This window comes from Aulostomus chinensis, chromosome 3 (assembly GCF_037954235.1).
Source record: "Aulostomus chinensis isolate RoL2024-O1b breed Wild chromosome 3, RoL_Achi_v1.0, whole genome shotgun sequence".
NCBI classification, from domain to species: Eukaryota; Metazoa; Chordata; class Actinopteri; order Syngnathiformes; family Aulostomidae; genus Aulostomus; species Aulostomus chinensis.
In genome coordinates this window covers 31,248,416-31,266,906 of record NC_141322.1, presented here as the reverse complement: position 1 = coordinate 31,266,906, position 18,491 = coordinate 31,248,416, and the positions used below count along the sequence as shown (strand labels likewise).

The 18,491-nt window shown below is 44.2% G+C and overlaps 5 protein-coding genes across 12 annotated transcripts in view; 4 read left to right on the top strand and 1 right to left on the bottom strand.

The window, feature by feature from the left end:
- Positions 1–18,491, bottom strand: part of rbpjl (recombination signal binding protein for immunoglobulin kappa J region-like) — a 76,255-nt gene that overhangs the window by 55,485 nt on the left and 2,279 nt on the right. For all 8 annotated transcript variants that reach the window (XM_086200383.1, XM_086200374.1, XM_086200373.1 and 5 more), the window contains exon 3: positions 8,327–8,396. The gene's annotated coding sequence lies outside the window, so the exon portion shown is untranslated. The remainder of the gene's footprint in view (positions 1–8,326; positions 8,397–18,491) is intronic.
- LOC147268638 (odorant receptor 131-2-like) lies at positions 1,532–3,422 on the top strand. The gene is made up of 2 exons (XM_086200384.1): positions 1,532–1,681; positions 2,486–3,422. Exons 1-2 carry the CDS (start codon positions 1,532–1,534, stop codon positions 3,224–3,226), a joined length of 891 nt encoding a protein of 296 aa, XP_086056510.1. The 3' UTR covers positions 3,227–3,422.
- LOC147268637 (odorant receptor 131-2-like) lies at positions 4,525–7,427 on the top strand. The gene is made up of 3 exons (XM_086200533.1): positions 4,525–4,639; positions 5,216–5,373; positions 6,639–7,427. The coding sequence occupies exons 2-3, from the start codon at positions 5,218–5,220 to the stop codon at positions 7,425–7,427; spliced, it is 945 nt and encodes a 314-aa protein (XP_086056659.1). The 5' UTR covers positions 4,525–4,639; positions 5,216–5,217.
- Positions 9,992–11,524, top strand: LOC147268636 (odorant receptor 131-2-like). The gene is made up of 2 exons (XM_086200532.1): positions 9,992–10,108; positions 10,709–11,524. Exons 1-2 carry the CDS (start codon positions 9,992–9,994, stop codon positions 11,522–11,524), a joined length of 933 nt encoding a protein of 310 aa, XP_086056658.1.
- On the top strand, positions 14,029–16,495 carry LOC147268635 (odorant receptor 131-2-like). The gene is made up of 5 exons (XM_086200531.1): positions 14,029–14,070; positions 14,417–14,637; positions 14,723–14,861; positions 15,294–15,719; positions 16,238–16,495. The coding sequence occupies exons 1-5, from the start codon at positions 14,029–14,031 to the stop codon at positions 16,493–16,495; spliced, it is 1,086 nt and encodes a 361-aa protein (XP_086056657.1).

The window sequence follows — 18,491 nt, the reverse complement described above, 5'->3', positions numbered from 1 at the left end:
GGAAAGTGACATCAGCGCATACGGTACAATGTGACACACACACACACACACACACACACACACACACACACACACACACACACACACACACACCAGATAAAACATCTGAGATTTTCTGAAGCCTCGAAGTCGACGTCCCCATGTAAATGCAGCAGCTACGGTGAGTAAACTGCAACTACACACTGCAACTACACACAGCAGTCGCACCTGTTACAGTGCTCAGGTGGTTCGGTGATGCGGGGCAGCACAGGTGGGCCGGTCTGGTCTTTCTTCAGTACTCAAACCCATTTCTATATCCCTGTATATACGACCTGAATCATGAGAGTGAAATAAGAAACCTTTCCAACAAAGAAGTTTTCAAAGCCACTGATGTTGCAGTTGAGACGTGTCGTCGTTTTAATTTACTGGGACAAACGGAGCTTCAAGCTGAATCATGACCTTCATTCTATTCATGGGCATTTAAGTTTCATGCTTTCTTAAAAATAAACTTTCATATAATCCTTGTCTTTAAATTCTAGCCAATGAAATGTTTCATCCATTTTCTATACCGGTGGTGAGGGGTGGAGCCTATCCCAGCTGACATCAGGCAAGAGGCGGGGTTCACCCTGGACGGGTCGCCAGTGTGAATGAAATGTTGATTCTTATATTTTGCGTTAATATTTGGCAGATCTACCAGCTCCAGTTTTGTTTTTTTATATTTTCTACCCGCGTTTGTGTGTGAAACAACAATTGATGCCTTGATATAAAACATTAAAGCACAACAAGTCACTTGCTTACAGGTTGCTGTACTTTCACGGTGACCTGGAGAATCACTCGTAGTTCGGATTTTCAGGTTCTGCTGCCAGTTTGCTGATTTCATCCCAATGCAGGTGATGGTGCTCCATGTTGGACTCCACCCTAATCAGAGGTTACTGGTGTGGCGGCTGAACAAGGATGATTCCATAAAGCTGCCAAAGGAGCTCGGTTTTCCTGCAGTTATTCCACATTTGCTGAATGTGGAATGAGCGCAGGTATCGAAGGTGGGGATCAGTGCCTGTGGGGTCTAGCTCTCTGTTAGTAGTACGACTGGTGATGGCATGTGCACGTGCACCGTCCACGTGCACCAAGCACACGCACACGATCCCAGGAGTGAAGCAGAACTGCCTTCTTCCCCAAACCCTAAAAATAACAAGCCTGTTCATGACTCGCCTTTCTGTCACTTCCATATTTGTTTTGGCTGTGCCTGCAACATGAGAGGTAAGTTTAAACGCTGGGTTGTGAAACTTTGCACTTGGTCTCATCTAAATGTGTTGCGTTACGAATAATGAGCTGCTCTGTGACACGAGAGGGAAAACATGATTTACCTACATGTATAGTAAATGTTCTTCAATTATAATCATGGGTTTTGTTCAATAGAGCAATAAAAACTGTGAATGTTACACTAACCTGCACCGGACCCTGAGGTGCGTCGCTGGAGTCGTTCCATCTGTCCACTGCACTTATTAAAGACATTTTCTCATTCCTAGAAAGCGTCAACACCAGCCTGTGAGAGATGAACGCGTCCTCCACCAATGTGTCAGCGGAGTTACGGTACCGAGACTCCTTCGCTAAAGCCTTCGCCAAGAATGTGATTGTTCTGCTCCTCGCTGTCGGCATCAACTGCATCAACGCAAGCCTCATTTACACCTTCCACAAACACGAGGTGTGACGAGCTTTTCTACCACTAATAATTAATTTGCTGAAGTCATTTCATCCTCAGATGGGTTTTGCTTCTATTATGTAAGTCGTGACCAATAAACGCGTGTCTTCATCTTGTTTAGTTTTGCGTGAACATGGACGGCGCCACGATGGAAAGTCTTTTTCACCTTTTTTCTTTCACTGTGACAGTTCTCGCCACATTCGGGCCGCATGCTGCACCCATGGACAGAGTCTAGAGAGGAGGAGGGATATCTGGTAGAACAACGAAATAGAGGACAGGTTAGTCAGTTAGTTAGTGGCATGACTGTTAGCATGAGAAGCTAGTTAGCTATGCTAGGCTATCATTCCCCAGTAACGACAGCAGTCAGTCAGCTTATTCTACTCAAGTAGACCCACAGTTGCTTTGAGTTTTTTTTTCCGGTACGAGACTGTCGGCACTCCACATCGTGCTTCTGTTGTTATGTCAACCACCAGAACGTCAGCAAGATGGCAAGAGTGGGTGTTTCATGCAGTTTAAATGCCTGAGCATCACTTAGCCTGAGTGACGCATGATTTTTCTCTCCTCTGTCACACCGCACATTTTGGTTGGATTTTGCTCTTTGGCTTCAAGAACCGCTCAGTTATCAGCAGCAGAGGGCTGGTGAACAGATCAACTCATGCTCAGTCACGTCAGTTTCATGGTACAGTCCTATAGACTGGAATCTGGTCGGGACGTGAACCAGCACCATCACGCCGATATCCGCGCACGGTACCAGATATCCTTTCTGTGTTTCTCCTTTTCTCCCTTGGCTTTTGTTCCAACCTCCAGATCTTCTACATGAACCCACGCTACATTCTCTTTATTCACCTGGTGGTCAACGACATGATCCAAACGACGCTGACGGTCTTCCTGTTCGTTATCAGCTACACCTTCTACGAGATCAACGTCTCTTTCTGTTGCATTTTCATCCTGATTTCTCTGATCACCACTGAAAACACTCCTCTGAACCTGGCCTGCATGGCGGTAGAGTGCTACATCGCCGTCTGTATCCCCCTTCGCCACTCACAGATCTGCACCATCAAGAGGACCTTCATGATTATAGGACAAATCTGGACAGTAAGTCTGCTGTCTGTTCTCCCTGATCTGTTCATCACTTTAGCCACACAGCCTCTGGATTTCTTTTATTCCAAAGTTTTCTGCCTCAGACAAACTGCCTTCCCACATCCTGTTATTGTTAAGAAGAGAGACGTCACATTTGCAGTGTTTCTGGTTGTAGTTTGGATCACCATCTTTTACACCTACTTCAAAATCCTGTTCACTGCAAAGACGGCAAGCAAAGACGCCAAAAAAGCCAGAAACACCATCTTCCTCCATGGGTTTCAGCTGCTGCTTTGCATGACAACATATGTCGCCCCTCAGCTGCTAAAACTTCTGAGGCAGAGGTTCCCCAAGAACTCCACAGATGCATTGTTTGCTTACTATATCATAGTCCAGGTCCTGCCCAGGTCTATAAGTCCAATCATCTATGGCGTACGAGACAACACTTTCAGGAAGTACCTGAAAATGTAGCTGTTCTGCTGAATGAGCCTACATTAAGAAGCCATTCAAAGACTTTAAGTGTCTCTTTCAAGGCAGAAGAACAGGCGGACACTGGAGAACCTCGCTCCCTGAGCCGAGATGGTAGAGCTCACACCGAAGAAGAAGAGCTGGTGGACTTTAATTTTTACACAGCTTTTCTACCTCAGTGGCACTCAAAGTGCTTTAGAACGTTCCCTCATTCTCACAAACACAGAAGGTAGAAGTTGCCATGCAAGGCAAAGGCCAACCAGACCAGTCCATCAGAACCAGTCACGAATTCAGCATCTTGGTCCAGGGTACTTGGGCACAGTTACAGGGAAAGTACGGGATATCTCCGGTGAACTGGGGCCTTTCCCAGCTGTGTCCAGGAAAGAGTCGCAACAAGTCATGAAACAAGGGTTTGGGCCTGTGACGCCCTGTTCCTCCCTGGCTGTCAGGGTTTCAAACGCTGAGCAGCTTCCAGAGCAAGGAGGATAAATGTAAGATCAAGAACCGCTGGTCCAGCTTTCTCCTCAGGGTCCTTTGCTGCATAGGCAGTTCATTTTCTTGTATCTGCTGCAAAACATCTGCAAGTCTTCAAAACTATTTGTTGCAGGTTGGAAGGATGTTTTTGACAACAGGCCACCACCATGAAAAAATGTATATTATACAGTTTAACAGCATCTACTTCACTTAAATGAATGAAAATCTATTTGTCTTGATACAACATGAACACGTTTTCTAGTAAATCAACACCAACCAGGAGATTCTTAGAAGTCAATTGTAAATTAATCACATGTACTAAAATATGCAAGAAATTGTGAAGCATGACTTTTCCCCCAAAATGTTCTGGTTTTATGTTTCAAAAACCTTTTTAAAACTGGAAAACTGCCATTTTCCTCTTCTAGGTTTTCTGTGACTGAAGCTTTATAAACTTGTTATTGTAAGATTGTGCTGAAATAAAAATGATGCAAGTTTGATGAAGTGTCAGAGTTCTTCGGGTTCAACCACATTCCAAATGTTCTACCGTGACTGAAATATTGTTTCAGAACCGATGACGGCCGGTAGTTTGTCTTCACAACACCCTTTAAACGTAGTTAAACTGCATGGACATGAAGACGTTTTTATTCCCCTCATAAAAGCACACGTGCTATTTTTGAAAAGTTAACAAAAACATCACACACACAAAAAGCCGCAGCTGGCGGTGCAGGACGGGCACATCTCTGGCCTCCGTCTCACAGCCTCCACCAACTTTCATGCAAATGAGCCTGGCTTGTTTTTGCGTAATCCTGCTTACAGACAGACATGCAGGGTCATGCACTCGGTGCAGATCAATACAGAGGAACCTAATCCCTGATGTCTTCCATCGACCTGTTATTAACCCTCGGAGCAACGCCAACAACAGACTGGCGCTGCGACACACAGGTACGTGCAGCCCTCTCAAACTCTGGCTGACGCTGAAAACGCTGCTCTTTTTCATGTGCTATGTTTGTTATAATATGTTTTATGAGAAAATATATTTTTATGATTTGACTTCATAATGTAGAGAACTGCCAAGCTGTTTCTGTCACCTAGGAACACGTGGAGGCTGTAGCTTGTGTTCTTTGTACTCTAGCAGTAACTTTCAGGCTGACTGGCACTGACGGAGCTGTGGTGGAGCATCAGACAGACAGACAGACAGACAGACAGACTACTTTATTAATCCCTTTTGGACGTTCCGCCAGGGAAATTGCACTCTCCTCAACATACATTCACATCAGGAGCAGGAGGACATGCAGACACTCAAACACAGACACAGGAAAAAGCTAATTATGCTACAAAGACGTGCTACCAAAGGATAAATAAAAAAGCTGTACTGCCTTTGCATATTTGTTATCAGCACATTCTAAAATAAAGCTTTTCTTAAGTGCTTTACAGAACTACAAGTGGATAACTACATGAACTGCAGTCATGCTAAGCTCAGTGCTGCGCTTACTTCAGTCTAATCTCTCCTCTTTTCAGGCATGAATTTGTCCTCAGTCAATGGCTCTGTAGTTGTACTTGGGAGGCAGGGGGACAACTTCGCCTCTGCTGTGACCAAGAATGTGATCGTCACAGCTCTCTGCATCTCCATCAACTACATCAACAGTACCCTGATCCACACCTTCAGAAAGCACCAGGTCTTGCGCTTGTCATTGTTTTAGATGTGGTGAAGGTAGGAGAACGCAGGAAAGAAGGGCCTCTTCAATCAGCGTCTCAAGAATGATGCTAACGGCTGGCAGATCTTGAAATGTACACCAGAAGACGTCTGATTATTTATTCAACATGATCAGTGGTGGTCTAAAGCTTTTGGAGGGTGAGGTGAAGAAAACACAGCTTCGCCTCGATTACTGACACCCTTCACCCCGCCGGTACCAGCAGATGGGACTGGTGGTACTGGGCAGCATCTGAGGGAGACAATGGGAAGGAGCCTGGGGCTGCAAAAGTGGAGTCTTCCTCTTAGTCAGACTTGCAAATCAAACTTTTTTAAAACCACCGAGAGATAATCTGATTTCAGAATCTGCTCTTATAAAAGCTCACAAGCCCCAACTCACTGTCCCTGAGCAGAGAGTTGAATCTCTGGTCCGTTCACCTACTTTCATCTTCTTATCTTGGATTTTCTGTATAATTGTGTTAGGACCCACTTGAAAACCAGAGATTACAGATTCACTCTCTCTCTCTCACACACACACACACACACACACTCTCTCTCTCTCTCTCTCTCTCACTCTCACACACACTCTCTCTCTCTCACACACACTCTCTCTCTCTCACACACACTCTCTCTCTCTCTCACACACACACACTCCTATTTAGGGTCATTATTTTGCCCCAAAAACAGATGAAACAAACTTTAACACAACATGTTGAACAATGTGACAATGACTTGATCTGAAACCTGTTGGATGTGTGATTGCTGTGGGTGTCTGTGTCACACTGAGATGTGGAGGACATCGTGAAGGCAGGACGTCTCTGCGGCAGCACAACATCAACCTTAAATGCTATTGGACATGATATTAGTCGTCAGCAGCGACTGCAACTTCCTGCGATTTTAAAACTGTAAAGATTCATATTGAGATTTCTGAATCTGGTAAAATCTGAAAAATGAACGAAGCCAGATTTGAATTTGAGAAACCAACAAATGACACGACTTGAAAATCATAAAACCATGATTCAAAACTTTTACCTCATCTTCAAGTCGTATGATTCTTTTACACTCTGTCCCGATAGTGAAGCTGTGTACTCTGAATGTATCAAGTACTTGACTACCACATGATTAATTGCTCAGCCCTGCAAATAACTAAATAACTGCATCATTCACGACATGAGTTTTGGAAGCTCAGCACTTAAATGGCGTATTCACTGATCTAAACCTGAGTGCGCCGTCTTCGCTTGTGTCCTCCAGGTCTTCAATACAAGTCCTCGCTACATTCTGTTCATCCACCTGGTGATCAACGACATGACGCAGCTGTTCCTGTCCACCCTCCTCCATGTCATCAGCTTCACACTGCACACAGTCACTGTCCCCCTCTGCCTCCCCCTGCTGATCACGGCCGTCCTCACCACACACAACACGCCCCTGAATTTGGGCTCCATGGCGGTTGAGTGCTACGTCGCCATTTGCTTCCCGCTGCGACACGGACAGATCTGTACGGTCAAGAGAACCTACATCCTGATGGGTTTGATCTGGCTCGTCAGTGCATCCTCTATTCTACCAGATCTCTTCATCCTGCTGGCCACCGAGCCGCTACATTTCTTTCATTCTAAAGTCATGTGTGCCCGAGACCTCGTGTTCAGAAGCGCCTACAGCCTGAAGAAGAGGGACATTTCACACATCGTCTGTCTGGTCCTGGTTTGGCTCACACTCATTTACATCTACTTAAGGATTCTTTGTGCTGCCAGGGGAGCTGCTGCAGACTTGAAGAAGACCAGAAACACCATCCTCCTTCATGGGTTTCAGCTCCTGTTGTGTATGCTAACTTACATTCGACCCATGTTTGAACACAGCCTGATCCACTTATTGCCCACACAGCAAACGTCCATACGATTCGTCTCCTACATCATCACCCAGATCCTACCCCGGTTCATTAGTCCTGCTGTATACGGACTCAGAGACCAGACCTTCAGGACTTACATGAGAAGGTACCTGCTTTGTAAAGTGAGCATAAGAAAGAAGCCAGAAAATGTGACATGACGACCCTTCACCTGCAGCCATGGTGTCCCAGTGTCATATTCTAGCTAAGAAAATGCTACCAACATCAACATCCTTCCATCCCTCCGCTAACTTGAATCCGGACTAATCGTTTAAGTGTTTGGCTCACTGAAATTTTACAAACATCATCAGCCCAAATAAACCAAACTGTGGCCATTAAACAAGTCATTTCTCTTGGGTTGTGCAACGCCTAAACAACTTACACGTTTTGCTGTGAAACCAAGGGTAAGAACCAACAAGGTAACATGTACGCGTGTACTTATATCCAATTTACTGACTCCAGATCTTCTGCCAGTACCTCAGTTAGGAGTAATTTACTTCACACACATGTGTTTGATGGTGGAGGAAATCCACGCAGACATGGGGAGAACATGGGGTGCTGGGACTCTAATCCGGAACCTTCTTCCTGTGAGGCAACGGCACAAACCGCCGCCATTTGCCTTACAACAGGATCAAAACCTGACAGTAGCGCTCAACAGAACCACAAACCCCAGCCTTCAAAATGGCTGTTTCAACACACCCACCCTCCCTCAGATTCCATAGAAATGGAACATTATAATCCTCATGGGGGGGGGGGGGGGGGGGGTTTGGATTGTACTCAACAGGAAACGAGTCGGCGAATGATGTGCAGTAACAGACACCTTTGAGTAATACTCTGTGTATCGCACTATGATGTCAGAGTATCCAAGGCAAGTTGGATTTTAAATACTTTAACATGATTTGACCAAATGACCTGTTTTTAAAAAGCCAATATAAACAAAAGAAGACACAAAAGCAATGTTGAAATCATAATGAAGTGGTGCATATCAATAAATCAATCATAAAAACATAAACACCCTGGGAGGTCAGCTCAGGATGACCTTCTGCAGTCGTTCTCTTACCTCGTCCTGAGGGTCCGAATGGAGCCTTCATGTCAGGAGACAAGTTATCAGCCGTTGTCCAGGATTCTACCTGGAAACATGGGGATTAGGTTATCAACAGGTAGCCTACAGCATACAAGTGACAATCAACATTAAACTGGGCTTTCATAACCACTGGAGTCGTGTTTAGCCCTCGACTGATGAACCTCCAGGAGAAGAACGATGACTTAATCAATTAACCCCGTTGGAGGCATTTATAAAGGTAGTCCTCAGGAAGCAATACCACAGCCCCGGTTTGCTTGCACGACTGCACTTATTCTGTCAGAATATCTGGTTTTTCATTCTCAATTTCTAGACTTTATGAAGTAACTTTATTCTGTAATATTTGGATCAATGCCTGTGCAATGTATTGTGATGGGACTGTGATTTGAGCGGAGGTTTCCCAGCAGACAGCGTTTATCTTTGGATTCTCGTAGTTCTTCGGCGCTCCGGTGAAGGTAAAGCTGTGTTTGTGGCGGCTCCTGTTCACATTGTGATTTCCTGCTTCATTTACACGTCTTTGACTGAAATGTGCAGCGAGTGCAAACGAGGAAACCTTACTGCAGCATTTTTGTTAATAATGATGAACACAAGCTTGATGCTCAGGTCGGACGGCTGCTGATGGAGGAAAAAAAGAGGCTGAGACAAACGGGAATAAAGCAGGAGTGCTGCACAAGAGGAAGTTCCAATTACAGAAGTAATCGGTGTCATTTCTTCCTCAGGTTAAATCCAAGTTCAGAGCCCCTGAGCGACTCGATTCGATTCTAATAATTCTAGAATTGAACGTGTCTGCAGCTGCATGCATGTGTGAATAACAGAATAAACAAATAAAATAGAAGATTTAGAGCAACAACGAAGAGGAATGTCTGATGAATTTGCTAACTGAACTTTCAAGAAACCGCAAATCAAATGTTGGAAGTTATTTTGCATGACTTTAATAATATGTGGTTGAAACTGCTACTCATCATGAAAATACTCTTTAGTGACCTTACAAATATTTGAGTTTGTATCTTCTGTATTTCCTCTCAGTCAGAGAAGTATGAGCTCAGCTGGAGGTCCCGGAGGCAACGTGACGTTACCTCAGGTTGAAGCGCCGCACCAACACCCGTCCTCTGCTTCCCTCTGCATCCACATTGCTCACCTGCAGTTTACTGGCACCGCCGTTTCCTCTGATGAGAAAACTTTCTAGGTTGCAGTTTCAGAGTAAACCAGAGTTGAGGCTCTGATTCTAACCGTGATGGTTAAAACATCCTTGAACCATCAAGACATCGTTAGAATTAATCCTTTTAATCTTGTTAAGCCTAAAATCACTGCAGCCTCTAAGATTTCAATATTAATATCAAACATGTAAATATTCCAGGTCACTTGAGCCGATTCATGTTTGACTGACACCAAACAGTTCTACTACTATTTTTTTAAAGGAAGTAAAAGAACGAGAGCTTTGAGAATTTTAATGTTTCAGTATCATAGCTGAGAGAATGTCTGAGGCAGGCTGATGTTGAAAGTTTCTGTAAAAGTTAACAAGTGTCAAGATAAAAGTTAGATGACTCCTTGTGCTCATCACCCTATAAATGAGATGATCTGTTAAAAGGAGTCGCATGTGAAGTCTTTCCTTGTCTCTGGCTCCCTCTGCTGCCGGACCAGGCCATGCTGGTCAGGGACACCCGCACCACTGCACTAGTCAAGAACCTGATTGTGGTTCTGGTCTGGCTGGTCCTCAGTTACATCAATGGGAGCCTGGTCGCCACCTTCTTCAGACACCAGGTACTTTTTCATGACTTTACAGGGAAATCTCAAGGCCGCAGTTCAGTCTCAACTGGCTGAGAAGTACATCACGTTACTCAAAACACGTTTATTTATTCTAATTAAATATACTGTGGTAATATTTGATAAGGACTTTTCTTTGAAATATAACAATACTGTACATGATATAATAGACAGAGTTGTGGGGGAAACATCCAAGACTTTTCCAAAACACTTAATTGGCTTTTTTTCATTCCAAAAACGTCTCCAGCCATGAAAATTTTCAGTTTCTGAGACTTTTCCAGGTTTTTGTAGGACAGATTTGATAACAACGAAGGCAGGACAGGACGTTTATCAGGTAGAACCAACAATCAGAGTGACTCATGGATCAGATATCAGAGGAGCCATTTGAAGTGGGTTTTCTGGTGTTAAGAATCGCACTCAAACTTTCTGAGGATTCTTTTCCAGCCTTTCTTAATCAAGAATTCCTGCCTTTCAACACCCATTCTTTCCTAATTAGCAACTAATCAACTGTGCCATCCAGGCCTTTTCTCCTCCCTCTTTCTCTGGAGCTTTGTTGGAGGCTCGACTGACTGCTGATCGCCTTCTGTGCCCCTCCAGGCCTTCTACGAAGACTCTCGCTACATCCTCTTCATCCACATGGTGATCAATGATGCCGTCCAGCTGACAGTCACCGTCATGCTGTTCGTCCTCAGCTACATCTTCTACAAGATCAACGTCTCATTCTGTTGTTTTTTCATTCTGGTGGCAGTTTTCACCACCAGAAACACGCCGGTCAACCTAGCTAGCATGGCGATCGAGCGCTACATCGCCATTTGCAACCCTTTACGTCACCCTCAAATCTGCACGGTGAGGAGGACCTACATCGTCATTGGACTGATTTGGTTCATGTGTGTGGCTCCAGATATTACAGATCTATTTGTCACCCTGGCAACCGAGTCCCTCAGCTTCTTTCATGGGTCTGTGTTCTGTTTGCGCCAGAACGTGTTCAAAGACCCAGTCCTAGCATACAAAAGGCAAGCCTTTGACATCATCTATTTCTCCTGCGTGTTTCTGACGCTGGTCCTCACCTACTTGAGGATCATGTTTGCAGCCAGGGCCCTGTCCACAGAGAAGGTCTCCGCCCAGAGGGCCAGGAACACCATCCTGCTCCACGGGGCCCAGCTAGCAATGTGCATGCTCTCCTACATCTCCCCCAGTGTGGAGATTGTTCTGCATCTAATCTTCCCCGGACGAATACTAGAAATCAGATACGCAAACTACCTGATCGTCTACATCCTGCCCCGGTTCCTGAGCCCCATCATCTATGGAGTCAGAGACAAAAAGTTCAGGAGGTACCTCAAGATGCACCTTCTGAGCCACCACTGCAGGTTCAGGCTGCAGAAAGTACAAGATATCAGAGACGGTGGTTTCTGATGGCGGTTGTTGATCAGCTGATAGCAGAGCTCATGGGTTTGAATGTTTGGTGCGGCACAAAGAGCATTTTTAATCAATACATTTTCTTAATTTCTTTTATGAAAATCCACCACAAAATTTGTTAGCATTTATATAAAATACTTGACACACAACATGGATTGATACAAACATACACATGAATTAAAAGTGATCACTTTTAGTCCTACGAGATTTCCCTCCGCTGATTTTAACTGATCCTCATGCACGCAGACAGAATTTAAAGAATATTTTCATGACTTTTCCCAAATTTACTGACTTTTAAAAGCAAACAGGCAACATACGGCGCGACTGAACATGTGGACAAGCGCGGGCGCGGTGGTGCAACTGAATGCACCAGCTGGTCCCGCTTGGCGCTACCATGAACTCCTGCAGAACACAAGTGTTCTAGCTCATATCAGAGTGTTGGTGGATTACTGATCACACGTCTGGATGAAGACGACGTGGGTTATACCAAACGACCTGGAGAGTTGGTAAAGGAGGTTTAAGCTGTTGTTAGCCCTCAGCCTCCTTTAGTTTCAGTTTGAATGAACGTGTCTGGCTCTTTCTGCAGTCAAAGAAATGATAAAACAGAAATAATTCAGGAGCTCAGGCAGCCGAATTCTGAATACTTAAAAATGCAAAATACAGGTTTAAGGTGAATTATCATATTATTAAGTACATCTTTTAGCATTTGTACAGTTCAAGTATTACAAAAATAGTACATAATTAGTAAATAAACACAGCTTTAGGCAAAAACTAGTAATGTAGTGTGCAAGTGTTTTTATATTCAAATAAACGTGATTCCTCTGTTTGTACACGTCTCCTCCTTCAATGTCATTGTGCCTCTAATTTTTTTATTTGCCCTTAAATATTTTTTATGGGGGAAAGTACAAGTTATAAATGAGATATCTCCTCCTGACAGTGACATCATGACTCTCACTGGGTCTCCGCGACAACCTGATTGATGCACACTTGAGCATCAAAGCAAGTCCTCATTTATGAGCCAACTGCTGAGGAGGCTGCCGACACCGTCAGGGGCTCCGCAGGTGAGATGTCAGGGTTCTACTGTCTGATGAGGCTTTCAGACACTGGGTTGGTGCTGCTTTGACATGGCTTGAAGTTTATGTTCTTTATTCTGTTAAAAAAAGTTTTGTGTTTTACACTGTTGGCTACGCCACAGAGGGTATTTACACCTTAATCTCTGAATCAGTAAAACTGGATCCCTACTTTCATGATGAATTTGAGCTGTTGGGTTAAGAAATTGTTGTTATTACATACAATTTATTTGTATGAAACTTTACTTACAAAGCTTCTTAAGAGGAGCGTTTGTACTTTAACTATGAATACCTGAGAGTCTCCGGCATCCTGATCCAGCTGCAACTTTACTTGTGCGTGATTCTAAGCTGACAATATCTCAACAATGTACTTTAATTTAATGTCAACCACAAACTGTGAATTTTAGGCTATGAAAATGTTTTTAATATCATTTTCAAAGCTTTTTGAGTCGGCAAATGAACGTGAGCGATGAGTGGTTGTGGACATCTCCAGGTCAGGATGTCTACACATTTATCAATATCAGACATGGAAAGGTGGCTTTGAAAATGTCTGTCCTGAGAGTGATTAGTAACATCACGAGGTGTTAACTATGTCTCATATAACGGACTTCCATGTACGTGTATTTGCAACATTCGCGATGATATCAGCTGCCACTGTTTACAGGACAGCTTGTGACGAAATGTTTTAATCAGAACTGCGGTTCTGAGTCATTTCACCTTGTTCATGATAAACTGTTACAAGTTCTCCGCATGATGAGAACGTTTCATATCCAATTCATAACTGGCTGCTGTTGCATATTCGTACTATTCACACATCCCGGCTGTTGGCGCCTGCTGCATCCTGCGAGTGTCGGTGTTGATCTTCACTGAAATTTCTGTTCTAGAATGAAGTTCCTGCTTGTTTGGTGTTGGATGATCAATGTGGTCATGCCTTACTTCTGTGGATCACTGCTGCCATCTCGTTACATGTCGTCGTACAGTCACATCTTCGCATTGCCATTTATATCAATACCAAATATTGTGATACAGCCATCCATTTTCTATACTGCTTATCTTATCGGAAGGGTCGGGGGGGGGGGGCCTTGAGTCCATCGCAGTACTATTGTGATACAGTTTTGAATTTATACCACTCCCCCCCTTCACCAGTAAAATGTACTTTTAGTGTCAAGAGTAGAAGTACGAAGGAAGTATGTACTATGGCAAGTATGTTATCCTAGTTTATATTTGTTTTTATCTCCAAAAAAAAAAAAGAATCCTTTTATTGTCCAATTATGTGCACATATACAAGGACTTTCATAATATTTTCAGAATTTCCTAAACTGCTCGCCATGTGTGCACAGAATAGACGTGCAACCGACAGAGGGACAAGGAGCTGGACAAGGACAGACAGTAATAGAAAAACTACAATGTACTAGTAAGAGAAGAGGACTGATGGGGGAGCAGAACAGGAAACCTGCAGAGTGCAACATGAGCGTATGTTTACAAAAATATACTGAAGTACTAACATGGAGCCAATACTTTTTTGTGTACTACTTGGTACATTAAAGTTCTGCATCAGATCATTTATAACAGGTTTTCATGAAAAGAGTAACCAAGTGTCAAAACTGTGGTGTGTATAAGTATAATATGACATCAAATGGGAATTTTAAGTAAAGTTTGTGAAGTACATGGAATTACATACTGCTCATCCCACCACTGCGTAGTTTACCTGTAGTTCACAGGTAGTTTGCCCTTCATCACACAACAATCTGCTCGTAGAAGCACCACTAAAGAGGAGCTGAACTGTAAATCAACAGGTTTCATTTCCGTGTTCCTTCAGACTGAGAAGGAACTGCCAGCAATGCTCAACTCCTCGTCCTCCCCAGGCCCTCTGGACCTGCTGGTGAGCAATACCAGCTCCACACCGACAGGGGGCGCTGCAGCGGCCATGCCAAAAGACAGCTTCTCTAACGCCCTGACAAAGAACATTATGGCCATGATGGTGTGGCTCACCCTCAGCATCATCAACGGCAGCATGGTGCACACCTTCCTACGTCACAGGTACAGCCGTCACAGGTGCATGGCTGAGGCCCTTGCTTCAGTCCCAGTGTGACTCCTCCCAGCTCTTGTTTATCTCTGACTCCAGTCACTTCTACGAGAACCCGCGGTACATAATGTTCATCTGCATGGTGATCAATGACGCTCTGCAGCTCAGCCTTGTGACCACTCTCTACGTCGTCAGCTACATCTTCAGGAAGATCCACGCTTCCATCTGCTGCCTCCTGGTAAGCCTTCATCAGGTTAGCGTGACACCTGCTGGGTTCTCTTCAAGCTACGGTGCACGACATCAGACAGTCACAAACAACTGTTGACACGTGCTGATGTCATAGGCAGTAAAATGGTGGATGGCGCCTCAAAATCCCCATTAAATGACACCTTTCACTGTCACACTTTGATCTGATCACATTCCAGGAAAGCTGCATTGTTACACTTTCTATCCACACTCAAGTCCAGTCAGTGGCTGGTGACTGCAGTGCAGGAGGAACCTGTCAGACCAGCGACTGACAGCAAGTCTGCCCACAAGCTCTTCAGACGTGAGCTCAAAACAGACGAGCTCCTGTTTCTTCGTGTTTGTACTGATGTTAATGTAGTTGTGCTGATTCATGTGTTGGTCAACAACTTCATCCTTGATAAGAGAAGCGTTTTGCCTCCCTCAGGTCATGATGGCGGTCCTGACCACCCGCTCCACCCCGCTCATCCTAGCCGGCATGGCACTGGAGCGCTACATCTCCATCTGTTTCCCCCTCCACTACTGCCAGATTTGCACCGTCCCTCGCTCTCTCCTCCTCATCTGCATCATCCTCATCCTCACCGCCACCCCACCCCTCACAGACCTCCTCATCACCATCGTCAAAGAGCCCCCGAGTTTCTTCCATACCTCCATTTTTTGTGACCACACGCTTCTCTTTCGAGACCGGTCCATCTACTACAAGAACTGCGTGTTTGATGGAACGTACCTCTCTTTCGTGGCGCTGACGCTGCTCTACACCTACTGCAAGATCATGCTGACTGCACGCGCCGCCTCCATGGGCCTGGCTTCCATAAAGAGAGCGAGGAACACCGTGATGCTTCATGGGTTGCAGGTGACCACTCAAGCACACGTCGCATCTCTGCTCCATGAACAGGGGATTTTTTCCATATAAAAAAGTCGCATGGATAAAGTACTGCTGCACAATTCACTGAATCACGGTGTCAGCCTGAGCAAACAATGACAGTTATCATTTACAATACTACTGCTTCAACAAATTTTGCAGATTTTGTCCAATATTGTGTAAATGGTAATTAAATTTAGTAAAACGGTAACCCAGAAATGTTAGTTTTGCATTTTTCTGCTAATTTAATTTTGTACGATTATGTGGAGAAATGCACATTCTGACTTAAGTCATTTGTGTGCATTTTTTCTAGATAACCAAGCAAATGGTTGCGATACTCGTTGATTATTATATCGCAGTCCTGAAGACAACAATCACAGTGCGACTTCTTTGCCATTTCCTTGAGCTGCTCTGCACCTCTGGGAAGATCCACTCACTCATACACTGTCAGCTCATCTTCGCCTGCCAGGTGTTTGTTCCAAGTGATGATGCGTGATCTTCTGTTTCAGCTGCTGCTGTGCTTGCTCGCCTTCGTGGTTCCTACCCTTCAGGCTGCGTTAATCTCCATTTTCCCTCGCCTCAGCCTCGAGATTCGTTACGTCTTCTTCCTGCTCGTCTACATCATCCCTCGTTTTCTGAGCCCTGTGATTTATGGTTTTCGAGACGAGAAGTTCAGGAAGTACTGGACCCGGTACCTGGCTTGTCAGAGCCACAGCAACAGCAGGGTCAGACCGGCGCTACAGAGGGGGAACCTGTGGATAAAATAACTGGGCCACCACCAAAAGACCGAGTGACTGAGTGGACAGCACAGACTGAAGAATGAGGAGGTTTGCCCGCTAAAATCTGGGCAGCATTTATTCTTCTTCCTCTTTCCTACAGATAATAACCACGTTCACGCTGGTAATTGAACTCTGGGTTAAACCGCTACAGAAGGCAACTGATCCTGTTCACTCCTTCCCTGGTGTGTCACAAACGGCTTCGTCGCACTGGAGAGAAGCGATGGATGTCAGAGCAATGACAAAGCTACTAGCAGCGTCCCGGGCTCGTGTTCCATCTCTAGCAGGTGTAGTAAACCAGCATGGAGGACAGTGACGCAGTTCTGTTTTGGGTCAATTTTTTCAAACTCAATCCAGACTAAAGGATGTCGGAGCGTCGCAGGTGGAACACGGACGGTTGAGTTTGTGACTGAAAAGAAAAACAGTCACTGACGTCGCCGGCAGAAACGACAAGCTGGTCATGTAGCACCCCCCCCCCCCCCAACTGAGCCTCAATAACCAGCATCACACCGCGACATAAACGTCACCATCAACACAACATGATGATGCAATACTGTCACATCAATGGGAGCCATTGAAAAATTCCTATTACTCCCTTTATAAATGGTGAAATACATCCATTTTCATGCATCGTTCATCAAACTGCATGTAATTCAAGATACATTGAAGGCCTGATCATTTCAAAGCACTGCACTCTCCCAAGACTGATGATGTCATGCATTTCTGGAGACAAACTGTGTGGGGAATTGTTAAAAAAAACAAAAACAAATATGTTTTATGGGGTTTTTCAACTCATTTTGAAACAAAGAAAAATGTTCCTTTTTGAAATTCACAATGTTTATTTTTTGTGTTTTTCAAAATGTACAAAATGTGAATACCATGGTGTCTTTATCATATGGGTCACAGATGTCAGTAACAGTCCTCGATCTGCCCAAACACGATGTAAAATACTGGCGTTTGGGGCACCGACAAAACACTCAAGATGACAACAAGGAGTGTTCATTGTGAAGTCGTGCACCTTCGCTGTGGAATGATTAAATTGTTGTGATGTCAGGCTGAGAGCTGAAGACAATAAAATGACATTTCCAGGGTCAGCCCTGACGTGGAGGTCTTTATAAGCGCACCTCCTCCTGGTTCCCTCACTTCCTAAAGACTGAGTTCATCTTCGGCGCGACCACGAAGTCCCTGAGTAAGTTGGAGGTTCATTTTTAAAACCGACCGTTTACACATGAAGCTACAAATAAGAGAGACGCGTTGGGTTTCTGACACAGATACCAGTAACTACTAAAATAACGAGCATTAAATGTTTCGCTTATCTATGTTGATAACTAATTACTAATACACACAACTTTCAGGGATTCTGTCTCAAGCATTCACTGAATTAATCAGACTGTTCTTGAAAAATTATCCATGAGAGGAAAATTTTTGATGTAACCTTTAAATGAAGTTCTGATGAGTATAGAAGAGGATTTTGTTTTGTTTCTAAATATTAAATTTGTTTTTGCAGGCACTTTAATGAGATGCTAGGCTATCATGGTTTCAGCTACAGTTTTGTAATTCATCTATTTTCTTGAGACCAAATGTGGATTTAGCACAATCCTGATGGATCAGTGAGGCAGCATGAACTGGTGTGCTCCCACTGATGGCTGTCACGCTGCAGGGGTGAACTGGAACGCCAGACCACCTGCCTGTGGTGTCATGGATGGGAGTTCAAATTGCGTCTTTACCATGAACTTTTTTAGGGTCAATAGTTTGAGTTTTTCTAGTTTATTTGGAATAAAAACTGCAATCAAGAACACAAACATAGAGTGGAATACTGCTGCAGCTCACTTAGGCCTCCAGTGACGACACCCAAATACATAAAACTGCACACAAGCTTCTATAGAAATATAAATAATTAAAGTGCAGCATTAACAGTACTATTATTATTATTATTATTATTATTATAAGCTTGTTTGCATGTAATGCCTTTTCTTTAAGAATGAAA

Excerpts from the sequence above, each read along its gene's own strand:
- LOC147268638 (XM_086200384.1), top strand. The coding sequence starts at position 1,532 with ATGAACGCGTCCTCCACCAATGTGTCAGCGGAGTTACGGTACCGAGAC. Across the intron at positions 1,682-2,485 it reads ACACCTTCCACAAACACGAG|ATCTTCTACATGAACCCACG; the intron begins GTGTGACGAGCT and ends TCCAACCTCCAG.
- LOC147268637 (XM_086200533.1), top strand. The coding sequence starts at position 5,218 with ATGAATTTGTCCTCAGTCAATGGCTCTGTAGTTGTACTTGGGAGGCAG. Across the intron at positions 5,374-6,638 it reads ACACCTTCAGAAAGCACCAG|GTCTTCAATACAAGTCCTCG; the intron begins GTCTTGCGCTTG and ends TGTGTCCTCCAG.
- LOC147268636 (XM_086200532.1), top strand. The coding sequence starts at position 9,992 with ATGCTGGTCAGGGACACCCGCACCACTGCACTAGTCAAGAACCTGATT. Across the intron at positions 10,109-10,708 it reads CCACCTTCTTCAGACACCAG|GCCTTCTACGAAGACTCTCG; the intron begins GTACTTTTTCAT and ends GTGCCCCTCCAG.
- LOC147268635 (XM_086200531.1), top strand. The coding sequence starts at position 14,029 with ATGGGGGAGCAGAACAGGAAACCTGCAGAGTGCAACATGAGC. Across the intron at positions 14,638-14,722 it reads CACACCTTCCTACGTCACAG|TCACTTCTACGAGAACCCGC; the intron begins GTACAGCCGTCA and ends CTCTGACTCCAG. Across the intron at positions 14,862-15,293 it reads CTTCCATCTGCTGCCTCCTG|GTCATGATGGCGGTCCTGAC; the intron begins GTAAGCCTTCAT and ends TGCCTCCCTCAG.